This window comes from Chenopodium quinoa, unplaced genomic scaffold, assembly GCF_001683475.1.
Source record: "Chenopodium quinoa cultivar QQ74 unplaced genomic scaffold, ASM168347v1, whole genome shotgun sequence".
In the NCBI taxonomy this organism is placed as follows: domain Eukaryota; kingdom Viridiplantae; phylum Streptophyta; class Magnoliopsida; order Caryophyllales; family Amaranthaceae; genus Chenopodium; species Chenopodium quinoa.
Genome location: NW_018743979.1, coordinates 2,132,479 through 2,152,840, shown reverse-complemented (window position 1 = coordinate 2,152,840; position 20,362 = coordinate 2,132,479). Strand labels below are relative to the sequence as shown.

General features: G+C 34.2%; 1 protein-coding gene across 2 annotated transcripts; it reads left to right on the top strand.

The window, feature by feature from the left end:
* The first annotated feature begins 442 nt into the window (after nucleotides 1-442).
* On the top strand, nucleotides 443-18,538 carry LOC110690008 (bifunctional protein FolD 1, mitochondrial-like). 2 transcript variants are annotated; one of them, XM_021866833.1, is made up of 6 exons: nucleotides 443-661; nucleotides 1,901-2,173; nucleotides 5,547-5,863; nucleotides 17,040-17,276; nucleotides 17,383-17,550; nucleotides 18,151-18,538. In XM_021866833.1, the coding sequence occupies exons 2-6, from the start codon at nucleotides 1,975-1,977 to the stop codon at nucleotides 18,319-18,321; spliced, it is 1,092 nt and encodes a 363-aa protein (XP_021722525.1). In that variant the 5' UTR covers nucleotides 443-661; nucleotides 1,901-1,974; the 3' UTR covers nucleotides 18,322-18,538. The 2 variants fall into 2 exon arrangements, with proteins under 2 accessions (XP_021722525.1, XP_021722524.1); XM_021866832.1 differs by having other exon boundaries at nucleotides 444-661; nucleotides 1,898-2,173.
* Nucleotides 18,539-20,362: the final 1,824 nt, after the last annotated feature.

The window sequence follows — 20,362 nt, the reverse complement described above, 5'->3', positions numbered from 1 at the left end:
AAATCTATCCAAAATCCGCTTACTTACCATCATATGTGTGACAATAATACCTATTTGTTGTTTATGTGGCGTAACACTTGGCGAAAAACTGGAATGACAAGTGTCATTATCTCGTGACCTGACTGTGAGACTGCTTTATTTATTAGTAATAGTGATATGATATAATATTAAATTATATCATTCAAAAGATAATTCTATCATCTAAAAAATGATTATATCATCTAAAAAATGATTATATCATATGACTAAATTATTTCAAATACGACCTTATCATTCAAAATATGACTCACAGCTATATAAATGCTAAGATATCATCTAAAATGTAATTACATGATCTTGAAGGTGACCGTATTATTTGAAAATGTCAAAGTATTAGGTTTATAATAAATTTAGTTTTGACCGAGTCCATATAAAATCTTCCGTAACATGTGTACCGATTACACTGAAATCCTTATGAAGTACGAAGTACTTAGAAACCAAGGGAGTGAACATAATTGCGTAGACAGACCATCGGGCACTTCTCGTAGTTTGCATTTTTGCAAGTGTAACCGAAGCCCGGCTTATGTTATCAAAGTGAGGCCCAGCAGATTCCCCACTTCACTTTTACTTCTCTAATAAGGAGCAGCGTTCTGAGTTTCTGACCGTTAATGGCGATAAACAAGTAAGCTTTGTTTTTTTTTTGTTCAATTTCCCTATATATATATATATATATATATATATATATATATATATATATATATATATATATATATATATATGGTTTTTTTTTTTTTTTTTTTTTTTTTTTTTTTTTTTTTTTTTTTTCTGGGTAGTAATCTTGCTCAAATTGTTTAGCAGCATTGAATTGCTGATTAACAGTTCATTAAATTGAATATTTTACTCTATGAACCCATATTTTTGCTTGGAGATTAATATAATTTTGTTTATTTTGATTATATAGTTTTGTTTATTTTGATTGTTGTATATGCGAATTCAAGTGTGTCTCAATTGTATGTTCATTGAATGAATTGTATCATTTAAATTGCGAAATATGCCACATTGATTCAACTTTTGCTGGTCAAACCTTGCCAATGTTGGCTATTAATTCATCAATATTTACATTTAGTTGTAATTTGAATTCAATCTTATCTTAAAAATTAATCTTTCATCGTTTTTGTACAACGAAGGATGTCTACTAGATTAGTTGATTTATACTATGATACAATGCTGTAATAGTATCATAGAGTTGTAATTGAACTAAAATTAATACTGTAGTTCATACCCAGTGATACTAAAGTGTATATTATGAAGTATGTCTAGCATTATTTGTCATCATGTTAAATTATACTACGTATCGCGGTTCCTACTTCCTATTTACTTCTTTTTTTAGTGTTCTATTTTGACTTGGCACAATTGCCAATGTGGAGTTTTGTCAATATAATTGTGTAATCGTAATTTTTTGTAAAAATATTATAAAATTTGAATCAAATAGATTGAGACAAATCTAATCGAATCCAACATAACTAATATGTATAAATAGCAAATGATAGTCAAAGTGAAGTGGTTGAAACTTGGAATTTTCTAATGGATCAATTTAAATAAACGAAGGAAAAATTTGAAGCATTGTTGAATGGACAGTTGTAGATGTATGACCTGGAATTTGAATCCCGTGCAGAAAGATATTCATGAATCTGTGAAAGGATGACAGACTGACTGCAAATTGAGAAGTTCAATTTGATGTCTGATTCACAGATTTATAGCCGCCGTATTTGGTTCGATTCATCATCTTTTGTAAACTGATAAAGTTGTATAAGCGATCTTATCCTTGTTCTCTGTACCTTTATGCATAGACATTGGATGTTATTTCATGCTTGGACACTTTAAAAACCAGAATGATTGACAAAAATTGGTACTGTAGAAGTTATAGCAGCACCCTTCAGAGTGAACCAGCCTTGGGTTTTTGACGTGACCTGTGGGTGAGAACGAAATCAAGGAATGTTGACAGCAGTGTTACGAGGAAGTGAGGTGGCAATGCATACAGGTCTGAGGTCTTTGAGAGCTCTTTCATCGTTAGCAAACAATGGAAGCTGTCAAATACTAAAGTCACCACCTCTGGTCTCCCTTGATCTGCTTGAAGACTGGACTTGCAGAGTTGATCAGGACCGACAAAAAACTGTTTCTATTCCAAATCATTGTAAGCTGTACATAATTTATCTCTAGTTGAAGTTCCTGATTTAATTATATTTATATCATTTGTATATCTATCTTTGTGTTTCTTCTATCTCTTGCTGCTAAATCTATCAAATATGCCAAATTTAATAGTCAACGTATTGATGTTGTTCAGAGGGTTTTCATTCATGTATTTCCTTAATGGATGTTGTTCACTTATTTTATAATGTTTATATCATGTATTTCCTCCCTTGTTTCGACACACACATACATGTATAATTTGAGAATAGAATTATTTAGTAATCGTATAACATGAGAAAAGAAACTAAGGAAGTCTTGCATGTTAAATGCAGGGATTTTGAAGGTAGAGTACTTCTTAGTGAATTGGGAATCAAGGGGTTATAGTGAGCTAGTTTCCTAGTGGTGGCTAGAATATTACACAAAGAGAGGTTTGTGATTTAGAATACATTTAAAACTATGGATTCATCTTCAGAAGTCGAAGATGTATGCTTTAGAGAAGATAAGCACTATAAAGTGATATATGATATTCATCTGAGGTTCAGAGGTGCTTATAGGTTCATAAGAGCTTTCAAAGTGATAGGACAAAATCTTTTGCGGATGACCTAGTGAAGAGATAGTACTTGATATCTTGATGAGTCATACAGTGTAATTTTACAAAAGAGGAAAGGAGGTTCAGGGCTTCAGGAACTCATGGTGTTCGTTAATTGGGTATGTCTTACCATAGAGTATGAAGGAATCTTTCAATGAGGATTTTGGACTAGATTGGTCATTGGTATACAATTACCAGTATATAAACAATTGAAGCTATAGGATGAACAATCAGTCAATTCTATAAGAATGCAGGAGAATGACCTATGCACTTTATAAGTTGTATCAAGATTGAGCTTGAGCCCACCTTTTTTTTTTTTTGGTTTTGTTTTGCGCCCTATATAGTTGAAGTTACAAAATACATTTTGGATCATTTACCTTTTGTTAATATAAGGAGTTTGATATTCATAATTCTACCTTTGGTAATTTCAAATCTGTCCTGCCTTTTAGTTAACTGATAACAATCGATCCTTTGGTGGGTATATTCCTAAATTGGTTCCTAGTGACTTTTAAACTTCCTTTTTTGTTTTTTACGTCTCACCCCCATTGAGCTCATCCCACCACCTTCCATGGCCATCACCATTGCCCCTCCACTGTTGATCAGTCTCAAATAACCACCTCATCGATGCAGAAATGCCACACAGCCACCTCAAGTCTGCAACAAACCAACTAACCAGGTCCTCACTTTCACTCACTCTTTAACTCTTGTCATCCTCCCCCTGTTTCGATCTCTCTCCTTAATCACACGTCACTCTCAATTGCCTATAAAATAATGCTACTGCTGGCTGGATTCTGGTAACGTCATCTGATCTCTGCAATCCACTCAACCTATACTTGCTGTTCTGTTTTCAAGTATGCTGTAAAATTGACATACGTAATTGCAATATAAGCTGAAGCAATAATTGAGGTTTATTTGAATTAAACAACAATAATTCAAGGGGTAAAACTAAACATTATTACTATATAGAGAAAGGGGAAATAGTTGTTTTACTTTTTGGTTTGGCACTAAGCAGGAAAGCAAGAGGCAGTGTCACCCATAGTCTCTGGCAGCAGTAGCCAGATCATGGCCCTGGCTAACAATTTTTCTGGGAACAAAGTAAAATTACAATTTTTTAATCTACAACCTTATTAAAAAAATCCATTCTTATTTTCAAATGGAGAGACCATGACTTTTATTTGGAGACTAGGAGCTTAGGGAGAAGGAAATTTGGGAAGGACTAAAGGAGGGAGGAGAGAGGAAGGGGCCTGGGGAAGTTGGAACTGCGGTCACTGCTGAGGGGAGGAGAGAAAGGTTATAGAATTTTTATGTACTTATTATAACAAAAGGGTTGTCCTATTAGAGACGAATAGGAACCATGGTTTACATGCTATATAAGCCTATACCTGTTTACCTGCTATAATGATTAAAATCCAATTTGGGAAGATGCCTACCAAACGTTGGATTATTCACAATTGGTCAAAAGTTGGGACTATTCAGACTAAGGTGGAATTTTTTTCATCAGTTTTTTCTTTATATGATCCATGCCTCACTTTTTGTTTTAAATGATTCATTGTACTAGTTGAATGATGAGAAGAGGTAGAGGTTGAGATTGTTTGTCTGCTGCATGTGCAATATGTGAAGTTAAAGCTCAGTGGTTATAAATTGAGTATGCTTATGTACATGAAAGGGCTTGGGTTTCAAAGAATGTCGAAATAATTAACATATATTTAGTGTGTATAAGTAATTTATATGTTTGATTTTGGATTATAGATTCATTTATTAGAATGTTGGCCGTAAGTATGGAGGTGGATGTATGACCATCTGGGATAAGCAATGGTGGATACAAATCTACAATGAGTAAGACTTGTTTCATAAGGTTTGGAATTTTGAAATTACAGTCTAGCAAAGTCCTTTAATGAAGGTGTCTTATTTTTGTAGGGCACACTTTCAAAGTCTCTTTTTGGCAGTCTGCAATGTTTACTGTCCTTGTTTAGTTTTAGGGTCAAGGCGGGATAAAGTTTTTATCTTAGCAAAAGATTGTTATGGTGATCAACCTTTTTAAGTCTAATTATAGAACTCTTTTATATTCACTTTATTGCATTAGGTTGTGATAATACTTTATTCTAAACCAATGCTTCTTTACCCTATTCATTCAACCTATGTATGGAATTCCCTAAAGGTACAACCGCACAATATAAATGTTGTATATTAATGTAACTTAGAGAAAAATGCTACTCGTAAAATCATACAAACCATTTTTTGAAGCTGTGAAGCTACTAATGGAGATTTACAATGAATGAAAAAGAAAAGAAGCACTACATTACGAATTGATGCAGTATTACTCTCACCATTTTAACCATTTTTTGATACCTTGTAGTTCTATATTGCCACTTGGATTTTTATGCACAACAAAAATGAGATTTTATTTTTTACCATTTAGATGATATATGCCTCGGTCCTTCCAAAAAAATGAATATTTCTAATTTGGTTTGTCCTGTTATTATATATATATCTGAACATCACAATCATTTATGCATATTCTCACTATGCTATTTTTTTTTTTTTTTTTTTTTCAAATTTCAAGTCTCATTCATAATTTGCACTCAGATTTTTTGAAAAAGCCTACTACAATCGTCAGAATCTCTTTAGGTATGATTGTATCACGTATATGCATTCTTTTACACTTGCTGGCCACATCTGTTGCCCTGCTAAATTTTCAAGACTTTTGGGTTCCAAACTGATTTTTTAATTTTAGTTTGTAGTATGTTTTGCGTTGATTGTTAATAATTGGTTCTGGCTACTTCGACAGCTAACCAGCTTACTGCTGCTTTAATTGATGGGAAGGCAATTTCTGAAGAGATCCGATCCAAGATAGCTAATGAAGTGAACCGGATGAAGTCATCAATTGGAAAAACCCCAGGTTTAGCTGTAATTTTAGTGGGCAACAGAAGAGATTGCCAAATTTATGTTCGTAATAAAATCTTAGCCTGTGAAGAAGCTGGAATAAGGTCAGAAGTCGTAGACTTACCAGAAAGCTGCTCAGAAGATGAAATTCTCAGTGCTTTGTCCAATTTCAATGAGAATCCTGAAATTCATGGTGTTCTTGTGCAGATTCCTCTTCCAGAGGTAAGATCTGAATCACTACATAATAATATATATATTTTTTTTACTAACTCAGACACACACTTGATGTCTTGATGATTAGTTATTGGAGTAAGTTATCTTTGGAGTTTATCTGATGGTAGTAAGACGTTAAGAACTTGTCATGGTACTTATTGGTGCATGGTGCGAGCTAGTTTATCAAAAGGTAAGAAAGCAAGACAGTTATATTATGTTTGAAATGTCAGAAAAAGCTGCACTTATTCCAGAACTAATGTATAGGCTTAAGCCTTAGCCCTTAGAGTGAAACATTAGTTGCTAAGAAGTAACAATGAGGAAAAGTGAGTAAAGTGGCCCACAAATACTTTTTCTAGTGGCAGAAAATTACGCATGCTTAATTGACTAATTAATCTGCAGACGTACTAACAAGTAATAACTAATATACTAAATGCTAGAAATTAAAACAGTGAACAGCAGGTAAGAATTTCATACCATTTAACAAACATGCTTATGGTGCTAAGTAAACAGCATGTAGGCAGAGGCAGGCCTACGTAGTAACAAGGGGTAGCAAAATAAAAAAAAAAAAAAAAAAAAAAAAAAAAAAAAAAAAAAAAAAAAACCAAAACTGTTAATCAAAGAGACCTGTTTTTTGAAATAATAGATCTCTTTGGTGATTACATAGCAAACTTATACCTAACCTAACCTGCGCACTTCCCCTTTTGAAATAAAAACCGGTCTCTTAGGTTATCTTCTTTTGGTTTTTTTTTTTTAAAACTTTTTTCCTTTGACTTTATTTATTTATTTATACTTTTTCTTCTACTTGTACTCATATGTGTTGATGTGTGTAACAGATCTCTTTGGTGAGACCGGTTTCCCCTTTTTAATCTAATGAGACCGGTTTTGAACCTAACCTGCGCATTTCCCCTTTTAAACCTAATGAGACCGGTTTTGTATCAAAACCGGTCTCTTAGGTTATCTTCTTCTTTTTTTTTTTTTTTTTTCCTTTGACTTTATTTATTTATTTATATTTACCTTTTGTTTTACTTGTGCTCGTATGTGTTGATGTGTGCATAATTAATTTTGTATTCATCCAATTTTTTTTTTTTTTCAAAAGGCTTTTATTTAATTAGTAAAATCTATGTTTCTTAAGTAATATATAAATTTATATTCAAACTTTAATTATTTTCTAAATATCGTACATGATACCCAATATAAAGAAAAAATATATAAAATGAGTAGCTTATTCTCTTTATATTAAGACCCCTTCATTTGATGAAATTCTTTCCATTCTATTAAATGCACTTCTCATTTTTTCAATGCACATATATGGTAAGTAATGTATTTACTAATTAGTTTTATATGAGTAATAATTTCTTTTTACTTATAGTATACCGGTATAAATTATCATATAGTTTTTAACCTTATGAATAATAGATGCGGAGTACATACAAAAGTAATTTATCGAACATATGGAGTACTTTTTAATTTGATCATGGCATTGTATTGACAATTAGAATATAAATTTTTCTATATTTGTAAAATAAATATTTATCCACCAAAATAAATGTTAAAAATTTAAAAGCTAATTATCAAACAATAATGTATATGAAGTATATAATAACTCGTTTCCACTTTTTTTTTCTTCTTATTATTCAATGTTACCCCTCATTAGAAATCCTGGATCCGCCACTGCATGTAGGGTTATCGCTTTTATCCTATAAAGTAGATGAGCTGATACTCTCGCTTACTGGTTAAAGCTAGGTCTCGTTGTAACACCCAGAAATCACCATAACATTAGAAGCCTCAGCCTGGATTCAACACGAATATACGACCCTTAGGAGCCGTTCTTGCAGCGCTACTGGTTTCCAATGTCCATTTCTCTGGGATGGTTAAGGTGGGTTATTGGACTCTTGGACTTTTCCCATCTTAACATCCTTCTCCTTTGTAAAGAAGAAAATAATGGCAAGTCACAGTGTTTCCCTCACAGTCCTTTATTGGGTGGTTTTTCTCACACATCTTGCAAAAATAGCTTCTATTGGGTTTGACATTATTTCCATTCCCACGGTTGTTAGTTCCTTGTCCATAACTCCCTTCCTAAAGTTTCCCTTATCGTCTCTCGTATTGAAGTTCCCATTTCCTCCATAATTCTTTCCCTGGGTCTCTTGTTAGCTCCCTGAAAATTCCCATCACACTTCTTTTTCCTCCTGTTGAGTTTTATAACTCTCTTCCCCGAATCCCATAAACTTCGTCTAAGGTTTCAAAAGTCACTCTTCCCAACATTCCCTTAAGATTCTCGAACCTTTGCCTTTTAGCTCTTCCGTGGGTACCACTTCAGGTGCAAACCTCATTAAGTCTATGAACTTACTCTAATACTCATTGATAGACATGTTCCCCATCCTAAAGTTGGTGAACTCCATGTACTTCTATTTCTTAAGAAAGGCAGGGTAAAACTTGTCTCTCAACGCCTTCTTTGATTCCTTCAACCCAAAGTTGGGGGTCCTAAAAGTTTCTCTCGGTTTTGGCTCTACCATAAATCAGCTTCTTCCCTCAAGTAATAAACATTATTAACTTTCAGCTCCTCGCTAATAGCTTCAAAGAGCTTATCAAATTCCCTAATCCAATTTTCCAGACTCGCCAGGTTCTTCACCCCAAGATAAGTAGGTGATTTTTGTAAACTTCTCCAAAATGGTCTACGACTCCCTTGGCTCACAAGTTGACTCATATTCTCGGCAATGTTGGTTAACTTTCTAAGGGTAGCACTCATTTTAAAACCAATGCGTCTATTATTTCCAACTATCAAGACATCTTGAATGAAATAACAATTACACATTTAATTATAAAAGAAAAACATAATAAAACTTTTATTAATAACCGACTAACTTCCACACTTAGCCAGAAAGGCTTTATTAAAACAAGTATTGTATGTTTGTCACTAAGAATTATTAAACTTATAAGAGCCGCTAATTGACTTGCAAAACAAAGCAAAATAACTTGCCACTAAAGGCAAAACTAGAGAATCAAACAATCAACGGCTACTTTCGAAGTCCTACTCCTTTTTACTTGGTTTATAGCCTGGATCATCTTTCATAGCCACGTCACCTATATTTTCCTTGTAGAAAACTGAGAGGATTCAGAGTCTTAAGTTTTAGCCATAAGGTAGGGTTGTATTTGTTGTACGTTGGACTTTGGTTTTGGTTATGTTCAATCATGGCTTCAGTTTGAGCCATGGCTAGAGTTACAAACTTACATAACCCAAACCATAGTCCAACCTAAAACAAATACAACCCTACCTTATGGCTAAATCTTTAGACTTTGAATCCTCTTAGTGTTTTACTAGAAATACAGGTGACGTGGCTATGAAAGATTATCTAGGCTATAAACCAAGTAATAAGGAGTAGGACTCCAAAAGTAGCAGTTGATTGTTTCATTCTTCTAGTTTTGCCATTAGTCACAAGTTATTTTGCTTTGTTTTGTAAGCCAATTAGTGGCTCTTATAAGTTTAATAGTTCTTAGTGACAAACATTGAATACTTGTTTTAATAAAGCCTTTTTGGCTAAGTGTGGAAGTTAGTCAATTATTAATAAAAGCTTTATGAAGTTTTTCTTTTATAACTAAATTAGTATATGTTGTTTCAAGTTATTCAGGTTGTCTTAGGTTGTCTTTGAGAGCTGGAAATAATAGATGCATTGGTTTTATAATGAGTGCCTATGAAGGGCGTAAAGACAAGTTCCAAGAGTCGTTTAAGCACATCCATTCTCTTAGGGCTTAGGGGATGCCAAAAGCTAGCCTCACTCTCATATCTCTTTACCTTTCTACCACGGTCGAAGGAATGTGTCCCAGGGAAACATAATGAAAGAGGAAGAAAGATTCTCCCTCTTGTGCTTACTCTCAATCTCAAGGAACAAAGGAAAGAAATTGACATATCGAATAGTCGGAGAGAAGAAATAAACCTAAGATGGAAAGAAAGCCCCTCGATACAAAGGAATTGTCTCCGGCAGCAAGTAAGGTAATGGGAAAATTTATTAAGGGCTTTTCCTACAAAGACGATCTCGAATGGGGCTCCCTTGCAACCTAATTCCTTCCCTCTCATCCGAGTCTTAATCTCAAGAAAGGGAATTGGCCCTGATACACCTTCGAAGATTGTTAGACATGGTCTGCTAGCGAAGTGGAAAGAAGGACTTGTTGCATCCTCTAAAGAGTGAAAAGTACCTCAACGAATAGAAAATAAAGTAAAGACAAGAAGAAATCCAGTCTAGCCAGAATAAACTATTGGACTTTACCTTTACCTACGCAATAAACTACATGAAAGCAAGCAGAGGAAGCGGGGAGGTACCTGAGAGAATGGAGGGCAGGGACCCATAATCAAAAGCAAGGTGCATAGCGGGAATCGGGATATACTGATTAACCTACCTTTGGAGAGCTGCGAATCCTTAGATTGCTACCAACTAGACTAAAAGATAGAATGAACTCATGAAGATAGTGCTTGACTTACATACGTTATTTCCTATAAGACGGACTTCCTATAAGACGGACTTTTTAAGCCATAAGCGATAGGGCCGTGCTAGAACTATAAGAAGAGTTAAAATAGGGAGAAAGCTAAAAAGGGAATTTAACCCTTATCTCACTTTGAGAAGTAAAAGAGTCTCAAGACAAAAGAAATAGACACTCATCCGAATAATAAAGCCACTTAGGATTGGGTTAACTAAGAATGCGGGATGGACGACATAGGCATTGTTCCCTCCCGAGGCTATTAGATTACACTAACTCTATCCGAGGAAGGAATGAAAGACTCACAGAAGGCAAGACATCCAAGACTGAGAAAGAAATGAAATCATTACAGTACTTGTTTAAGGGGAGAGGAATTAGGCTGCTGTAAAGGCTGATGCAATTAGAAGGCTAGCAAAGAGCAAAATGACTGGAAAGCCGGGAAAGCATGAACTACATCCAATGCCCTTACTACGAATACGAAAGACGGAGAAGAAGATTCATGCAGGATTGAAGGGGATTTTCTCTTCCTAATCTTGGTTAGTTTCTGTTATTTATGCTAGCATTAGACCCGACGCGAGGCTCAATGTAATTGAGCTCTAAATAGAAAGTATGAAAGAAAAAAGCGAATCATGAAGTTTGCTTCGTAGTTATGACTGAGGCTTCACAGTTGTGCCTAAAGTGACTATAAGGAATAAGACTCGTAAAGGAATTGGCTTAAACCTCGATCTTTACTTTCATAAAATGCCCCAAGTAATCATGAATTAGGAATCCTACACAATTTTTCTTTTCTTAAATCAAATCCTTTCTAAATAAAAGAATAGGCGTCGGAGATTAATCTGTTTGTTTTTTATTTTTTTTTTATTTTTTTATTTTTTTATTTTTTTTTACTTTTTACAAGTAAGGAAGAGGGAAAAACTAGTTTAGTTTGAATTTTCAGATGTTTAGTCAATTTGTAAGCCAAAGGAGTCATAATAGTGACTTATACCATTTTGGAGAAGTATTCAAGAGGATGGCAGCCGTAAAACCACCCACTTATCTTAGGAAGGAAGACCCTGCGAGTTTGAAAAATTGGATCAGGGAATTTAATGAGCTGTTTGATGCTATTAGCTGTCCCAAGGAGCTAAAAGTTAATCAGGGAAGAGTTTTTAGGAACCCCAACTTTGGGTGGAAGGAACTGAAGGAGGCATTGAGAGACAAGCTTTACCCTGCCTATCTTAAGACATAGAAGTGCATGGAGTTCACTAACCTTAGAATATGGAACATGTGTATTAATGAGCATTACAGTATATTCACAAAGCTAACTAGGTTTGCACCTGAAGTGGTACACCGGAGGAAAGTTGGGAGGAGTGACCTTTAAAACCTTAGACGAAGTTTGTGGGAGAGCTGCCCATCTTTATAGGGTCCGGGGAAGGGAGTTGGAAAATTCATCCGAAAGAAAAATAAGAGTGATGGGAGTTTTAGGGAGCTGACAAGAGACCTCTGTAGGAAATGGGAACTTCAATAGGAGAGACAATATGGAAACTCTAGGAAGGGAGTTAATGGACAAGGGAGTAACAATCGTGGGAATGGAAATAATGCTATACCCAAGAGAAGCTATTATTGCAAGAGGTGTGAGAGAAACCACCCGGGGAAGGCATGTGAGGGAAACCCTGTGGACTTGGCGTTATTGACAAAAACTGGGGCATCGCGAGTTTGAGTGCTTTACAAAGAAGAAAGATGTTAAGATGGGAAAAGTCCAGGAAACTAATAACCCACCTAAACCACCCCAGACTAATGGATCAACCCGGAAACAGTAGCGGTGCACGAACGACTCCTATGGGTCGTATGTTCGTGATGAATTGCCGTGAGGATGAGGCTTCTAATGATATGGTAATTATTTCTACTATGAATATGATGTTCGCCGCGCAAATAAGAATATAAGATAATATTATGAATTTAATGACAATTTGTATCAGTTTTGTGCTTGTGCCAGCGAGTTACTGTGAGAAGTTCAATAGTCAATACATACTACTCCTTACTTAGACAAATCATAGCTATTTGCTCATTTCTAAGTGTAAGAATATATCTATCTGAACCCGATCACGACCCGACGTGTTTGAACCGAGAAAATGGTGACCCGAATAGGATATGACCCAACCTAAAACCAACCCGAGACCCAAATTAACCTAGGTTTTCGAGACTCATCCCAACATGATCTAACCTAGAGATGAACCTGACCTGAATAAAACCCCCAAATTATTTACCTGAACCAAACCCGACTCGAATCCGAGAATGCCCCTAACTCGTTATAACCAGTTGAAACCCAAATTTAATCCGACTTGTTATTAATCCGACCCAAATTCAACCTGACGTGTTATTGACCGAACCTGAATTCGACCCAAACCCGATAGGATGCATGACCCAACGTGACCTGACCCACATGAACCCGACGCGAACCCGACCCGCAAAGATAATTATATTAACCCGAACTAACCCGACCCAAGTTGACTCAACTCAAACCTGACCTGAATACCCGAATTGATAGCTATAGCGAGTATGAGTGCTTTACAAAGAAGAAAGATGTTAAGATGGGAAAAGTCGAGGAGACCAATAACCCACCTAAACCACCCTAGACTAATGGATCAGAAGACCGAAACCAATAGCGGTGCAGGAACGGCTCCTAAGGGCCGTATGTTTGTGATGAATTGTCGCGAGGCTGGGCTTTTAATGATATGGTAATTGGTATTTTCCTTGTTAATGCTAGAGTCTTGTTTGATTCGTGTGCGTCTCGTTCTTTTGTTTCTAATTCTCTAGTCAAGAGATTAAAGTTAGATTGTTCGGTGTTAGTATCTTTAGATGTCTCTGTTCCAACTGGGTAGGTGAATAATTGTTCCAAGATGTATAAAGAGGTACCTATTACCATAGCTGGAATAGAGCTTCCTTCAAATTACGTGCTGCGCAAAAAGTGATATTGTTAGGCCTTGGTAAAGTGAAAGTGACCTATAGGAAGGAAGGGAAGAGTTCTATTTCAATTGTGTCAGAAAGGATTATCCTATATAAATGTGTAGTGTTCAGGAGGTGGAAAGGAAAATGAGAAGAGAAATGAGAGTATTCCAGTAGTTGAGGAATTTCCACCATTGATTTAGTACCGGGGACTCAGATGATATGATTTAGTACCGGGGACTGAACCAATTTTAAAAGTTCCATATATGATTTACACCACAAGAAATAGGTGCTTTAAACAATTTAAATCTTGATATGCCACCCCAGCCACCACCACATCTACATCTTGACTACCTATCTTCTGAAGACTTAGACATAAAGGTAGACATGGACGTATTACCGCCCAAATCATAACCCGGGTCCAAATAGTAGCCCAAATCGAATCTCCCTATACGTTAATATTATAATAAGTACGTATACAAATACCATAAAGGTAGACATGGACGTATTACCGCCACGTGTAAACATTAAGCTTACTAGTTTACTCAAAATGGCAACTGAATAAACTAACTTTTTTTTAAATAAAAAAAAAATCATAAAGTTGTATGAGAATACTTCAAATAGAAGTAGTCTAGCTCAAGAATAAACAAATTCCTAATCTAAGTGATCCAAATCCCAACAAAGGAATACACGTCAGCCAAAATGCAAAGTATATATAAGTGCAATACATATCAATACTCTTTTAGGCAAACATGGTTTCGAAATATTTAACTCTTAATCAAACATGCCAAAATAGAACTTTCCAAAATTCACAATTTTTCATATTTAAACTTTACACTTATAGATTTCCAAATATAGCAATATTCCATTATAGAAACTTCCACTTTTAAATCTCCAAAAATATAAATTTCCAATATAAAAATATCAAGTTTTCGAATCCAATTCCTCTCATCAAGCTAGTATCTTTACTCAGAAAGGCTATACTTGAAGAATGGCTAGATCATACAAAGTTCATAGCCTTACTGACGGATAGAGTGAACAATATATATTTAATACTTAGGCTCATAATGAGCTTCAAAATAATTAATTCCTTTGTTTCAATAACTTGAAAATCACGTAATTCATAAACCACTTTTATTGAATTAATTAACACCTAAAAGATCAAACCTCTTTAATTCTTAAAACTTTTATCATAAAATCATGAGTTCACGGATTCAAATATATTAATTAAAACATGGTTCAAAGCATTTAATCATTAGCTCGAATATTCATTCAATCATTCATATCAAACATGTGTATCTCAAAGGTCTAAACACCTATACATCACGACAAACTAAGGCACGATTACACTTGATCACAATCAAGAGGATCCTCCTACATAATTAAAATAACCTTAATTAATATAAGGTTAACAAATAATCACAAAACTATAAACACTACTCTACTTGTGCATGAACTACCAAAATATTAACCTTATAAAAATCAAAACTTTATTTCTTTTTAAACACTAATTTATGTTAGTATCATAATAATAATATTAATATCGAATAATTAGAATTATAATAGTAAAGATAGTATAAAGAATAAGAGAGGAGTGTTTTTTTTAAGAAGCTCACGACAAAGGGAGGGAAAAGAGTAAGAGGTGTGTAAGCACCTTGCTGGCAGCGATGGTGGGCGACGCAGGTGGGCAGTAGGGTCGACAGGTTGAGGCAGTAGTGGCTTCACAGAGAAGGGCAGTAGGCGATATCGGTGGCAGCAGCTAGGGGCAGTGGTGGTGGCGGTTGTAAGGCGGCAAAGGGCTATTGTATTTGGCTCTTGTTGCATGAGAGGAGAAGAACCAAGGGAAGAAGAGAAGAGAGGGATTAGAGGGTCATGGGTTAAATAAGAAGAGGGGGGAATTGCTGGTTTTTGGTGTGAGTGAATGAGAGGAATTGAGGGTCTATTTATAGGTGTTTAGAGGGTAGGAAGATAGAGTTCAAAGTATGATAGGATGAGTAGAAAATAAGATAAAATTAGGGTTAGTTAATGTATTTGAGTTTGATTAGGTATAGGTTAATGGTTCAATGAAAAAGGTGAGAAAAGAATTTTGATAAAGATTTATTTGGTTGGAAGAGTGAAGATAGGAAGCAAGTAGGATAATAGAGAAGAGTTTAAAGATTAAGTATTAAAACAAGATAATAATTAAATTATAACACTAACTAATGCCAACCTTTAAAACTATTTTTTTTTTTCTTTTGTCGGTCAAAATGAAATTGATTATTTCTTTTTTTTTTTTAAATAAAAGTCCAAAATTCTAGTTTAATAATTAGGGAAGTAATTGATTTAATTAATTAAATCAATTTTATCATTGTGAAATCCAAAATATATATTAGATAAATTCGTAATCCAAAATATATATTAGATAAATTCGTAATCCAAAATTAATTTATAAATCGTAAGATAATAATTTAAATGTTATCTCAATAATTAAAATTGCTAAATATCATTAATTAAGATAAAATCCGAAATTAATCTTATAAATAATCAAGATATACATACAACGTGAAAGTAGTCCAAAATGATTTTAATTAGATAGATATGGACTGACTTACATATTATAAATGATAATTAAAACCGGAAATTATTAATTATTAATTCAAAATTGCGAAAATAATATATCAATTAGTGTAATATTAAATAATTAATTAAATATTTGTAATCTCTTAATATTTTGGTGCCGAAATGCGAAGTATATTTTGGCTCCAAATTTGTATAATTGGTGGAAATTACTAAAATATCCTTTTTGATTTAAAATAATTAGGCCACTAATGCTAAAAAATTCGGGGTATTACACTCATCTTAGAAACATGCCGGCTTAGACGATTTTCTAGCTCGTTCAGCGAACAAGCTTAAATTAAACAACTCGGTGTTAGATTTATTAAGGGTTGTGAATAACTTGTTCGTAAATTCATCTATAACCTCAAATCCTGGTCGTTTATAACTCGTTCAATCTCAACTATAAGTAAACATGAGAGGGGATCAGGGGAGCCAGTAGTTGGCACTTGGTAGAGTCCTTGCAATGTGGTTCTAGTGAAAGGGTGGAGAAAATTGAACTATCAGAGGCTGGGAAAACAACAGCTGCTGCTCTTGCTGGTGGTGCAGAAGGGAAAGAAAGGGGACAGTTATGGTAGTGAATCTAATAGACAAAGGGGACTTAGGAGAGAGTAATAAGTGGTAGGAAGATGTATTTTGTTATGGTTGACTGACAGAAAGCAGTATATATGTGTGAAATATGCTTGTTTGCAGTTTGTGAAAGGATGAAGGAAATTTTATGTAAAATGAGATATTGAGATGCATTTTGAGGGTTCAACATGTAGAATAGGTTAGAAAAGTCTCCACTGTATCACTAGGAGGTTAAGCTTCATTTATCTTAAACTTGTTAGAACTGCCAATAATAAATACTCTTTTTTCACTATGTTTGTTGTTGATAACATGCTTCATAAGTTTTTGTTTCGTTTTTTGCTGGTTTATTATGTAATTTAATAGTTTTACGCGAGGGAATATTTGAACTTGAAAGCAGTGTATCAAGTGTTTCCTTCTTCTTACAAGTTAGGCTGTGTTCTATTCACCTATTTTAACATATTTAAATATTAGACCCATAGCTTATTCTTCCCTAACTTAAATTATCTAAACTTCTCCGGAATTTATATTATCTGTTCAATCGTTTTCATCATCTTTTCTTCTTCTTTTCTTTTTCTTTTGTTTCAATGCTGCATTTGTATGCTTACTAAGAGATACCTTTCATTATGTGTAGTGTTTGGACGAGGGGAAAATATTGAGCATGTTGCCATTGGAAAAAGACGTTGATGGTTTCCATCCGTTGAATATGGGAAACCTAGCCTTGAAAGGGAGGGAGCCGCTTTTTATTCCATGCACCCCTAAGGGTTGCATCGAGTTGTTACTTAAGTCTGGGGTGGAAATTTATGGAAAAAGAGCAGTGGTGATTGGGAAGAGCAATATTGTCGGACTACCAACATCCTTGCTTTTGCAGGTATTGCGATATTATCATTTTGAGCAAAAGGATGAAAATATTCTAGCTTTAGTTTTGCATCTGTATACATTTTAGAAGATTTTCTTAATATGAAGTTGTTGAACAGAGATATCATGCCACAGTTACTATAATACATGCCCTTACAAAGAACCCAGAAATGCTTGCGCGTGAGGCTGATATTGTGGTTGCTGCTGTGGGTATGCCAAATTTAGTTCGTAAAAGTTGGCTCAAGCCAGGTGCTGTAGTTATTGATGTTGGGACATATCCAATAGAGGTATAGACTTGTGCTCTTACTTTTTTCTTTTCTGTTGACATTTCAACTTCTGTCTAATTAATAGTCCCTCCTTCCCTACTTAATCGGCACATGTTCCTTATAAAGCCATCCCTATTTAGTTGACACACATGTCTCTCTTTCCATAATGGATCCACCTCAGTTTTTATTATCTCTATCACCTCAATTTGGTTATGTTCCCGTCTATCTCATTATTTGTACAATCACAAGTTTAAAAGTATTATCATATCTACCTTTCGGTTATTTTCCTTCGATCTTGTTGATAGTAGGTAAAACAGTATTTCAGTATGAAGATAAGTTAAAATTGAGATGCTGAATGTGTTTAAATCTTCTAATCATTTCCTTTTCTATCACTGATGTGTCTTTAGCATATCAGACCATGTATTACAATTCTTGACTGATCCAGCTTTGTGGAAGAAAATGCAAATATTACGATGAATGAAGAGTTATAAGCATATTTCTTGATACACAATGATTTAACTTTGCTGTTTTATTTCGTTTCCGTCTCAATTGGCATGTGTTCCCTTTATCTTGAAATTTTTCCTTTGACCTGCAAATTTCATTATTTTCATATTGCCTCAGGACTCAAGCTCTGACCAGGGTTATCGGCTTCTTGGAGATGTATGCTATGGAGAAGCAATCAATGTGGCATCCGCCATCACACCTGTGCCAGGAGGTGTCGGTCCCATGACAGTTGCTATGCTTCTGCTGAACACGCTTGAATCTGCCAAGCGTTTTTATGACTTCAGTTGATCTAGGTGTATAGATTTTGTAGGATTGTCGAGAACTCGAGATTATCCAGAATTTTGGGAAATATTACATGTTACCCTTATATATCTACAAGTATCAAATTCAAATAGCATTTTCTCAGACCTTGATCTTTCATAACATTGTCCCGTACACCTGAGAACATAAAGTTTGGTTCTATAACCCTGCTTTATGCCATTACTGACAACACAAACTTTGTTAACTTTCAGTATTAAATTCCTGTCATGGTGTTTGCTGGAGATTGTTACCAGGAAGAGACTACTGGCTTCTTGTAGAAGACTGTTGATGAAGGAATAATGGCCGTAGAGCAGCAGGATTATATTTCTTAAAATTAAGTAACTTATTTTGCAATAACATTTTAGCTACTACCTCCGTTTCAAATTATTTGCAACGATTTGACATAAAATGTGAGTAGAAAATGTCTAATCGTTGTAAATAGTTTGAAATGGAGGTAATATAATAGAATGGGTATAGAATATAGTGGACTGAAGAATAAACCTTCCCTTGAATGTAATTTCTTATATAGTGGAGTGAATCTCTGATTTCTATAACTTTTTTTAACTTAAAACGAACTCTTTGATAGATGGTCTTAATTTCTGAACAGCTGCAATAGGGGTGTTCATAATTCGGATTAAAACCGAAATCCAATCTAATTCAAAGTGAATTATCAATTCGGATTAGATCCGAATTTTAAATCGGGTCGGGTCGGATTGAGATTTTTTCGGATTTTCGGATTGGATCAGATTGACCCTAATCGGATCCAAACCAAACCGAAAACCGAATTTTAGAATTAAGCATGTATAATATGGAAGTTGATGTTGTCTTAAGTCTTAAAATTCTTAAAGTTGCTGCTTGTTATTGATATTTAGTGCATTGAGTAATTGTTGTAATGGACTAATGGTATTGCCTTTTAGTTGTACTAGTTCTTTTGAACAATTTATTTTGACTTGATGTTAAACAATTTATGTTAATCATGACTATTTTCAAGATTTGTATTAATCTTAAGGATTGGACAAAATGTTATTTTTATATTATCGTACTAGTCTATTAGACGCTATAAATTAACGTATTTAATTCGAATTTTTGGATCGGATCTAAATAACCGAACTTTAATTCGGATTAAATCGGATTGGATTGGGAGAGTAATTTGGATCGGATTGGATTGAAAAATTAAAAATCGAATTATATTTCGGATCGGATTGGATTGGCATAAGTCCAAACTGAAAACGAACGGACACCCCTAAGTGGCAATGAGAATTAGATAAGTTTTATTTGGGTTCTAATGTTGCCAAGGCAAAAAAAAAAAAGTCATTTCCAAGGCCAAATTATCTATGTATTGCCTGTAATATATGAAAATCTATAAATGTCAAACTTATTAATTCAGTAAAATAGTTTGTAATCTTTTATTAATTTTTTGTTGCAATAATGTTTTGTAATCTTTTGTTATCTATAATTTTGGTAGCTAAATATATATTCCAATTAAAATCTTTCCAATTCTTGAGACGAAAAAATAACTAGCTAGTCGTCATTCTCCTGAGAAATATATCATACACCCAAAGAATTCCACATCATACGATTCATATCTATAACCCCTGCTTATAATCAACACCAAAAGATATACAAAGTAGTATTTTCTCAATGTTAAAGTAAAAAAATAAAATTGAAAAAAAAAATAAAAAACTTTGTATATATATTAAAAGTTTAAAACTTATACTGTATTACGTAACGAAAAGAGATAATAACAGAGCAATCAATCTAGCCAACACAGGAGAGGCACTAAGATCAATTGAATTTGGTGCACTTTCTGTTAGGTTTTCAGCAATTCTACCCAATAAGAATTACTTAAAGATGGTGGAACAAAACCTAAGCAGTGTATAAATAATGTTTAATTATACTACAATCAATACTAGTCAAAGTATTACAAACCAAACACCAAAATATCAATGTAATCAGAAATTACAAGGAAAAACACTAATATGAAATATTATACACTTGCCTCACTCCAAGCCAAAGAAACCACCAAGAA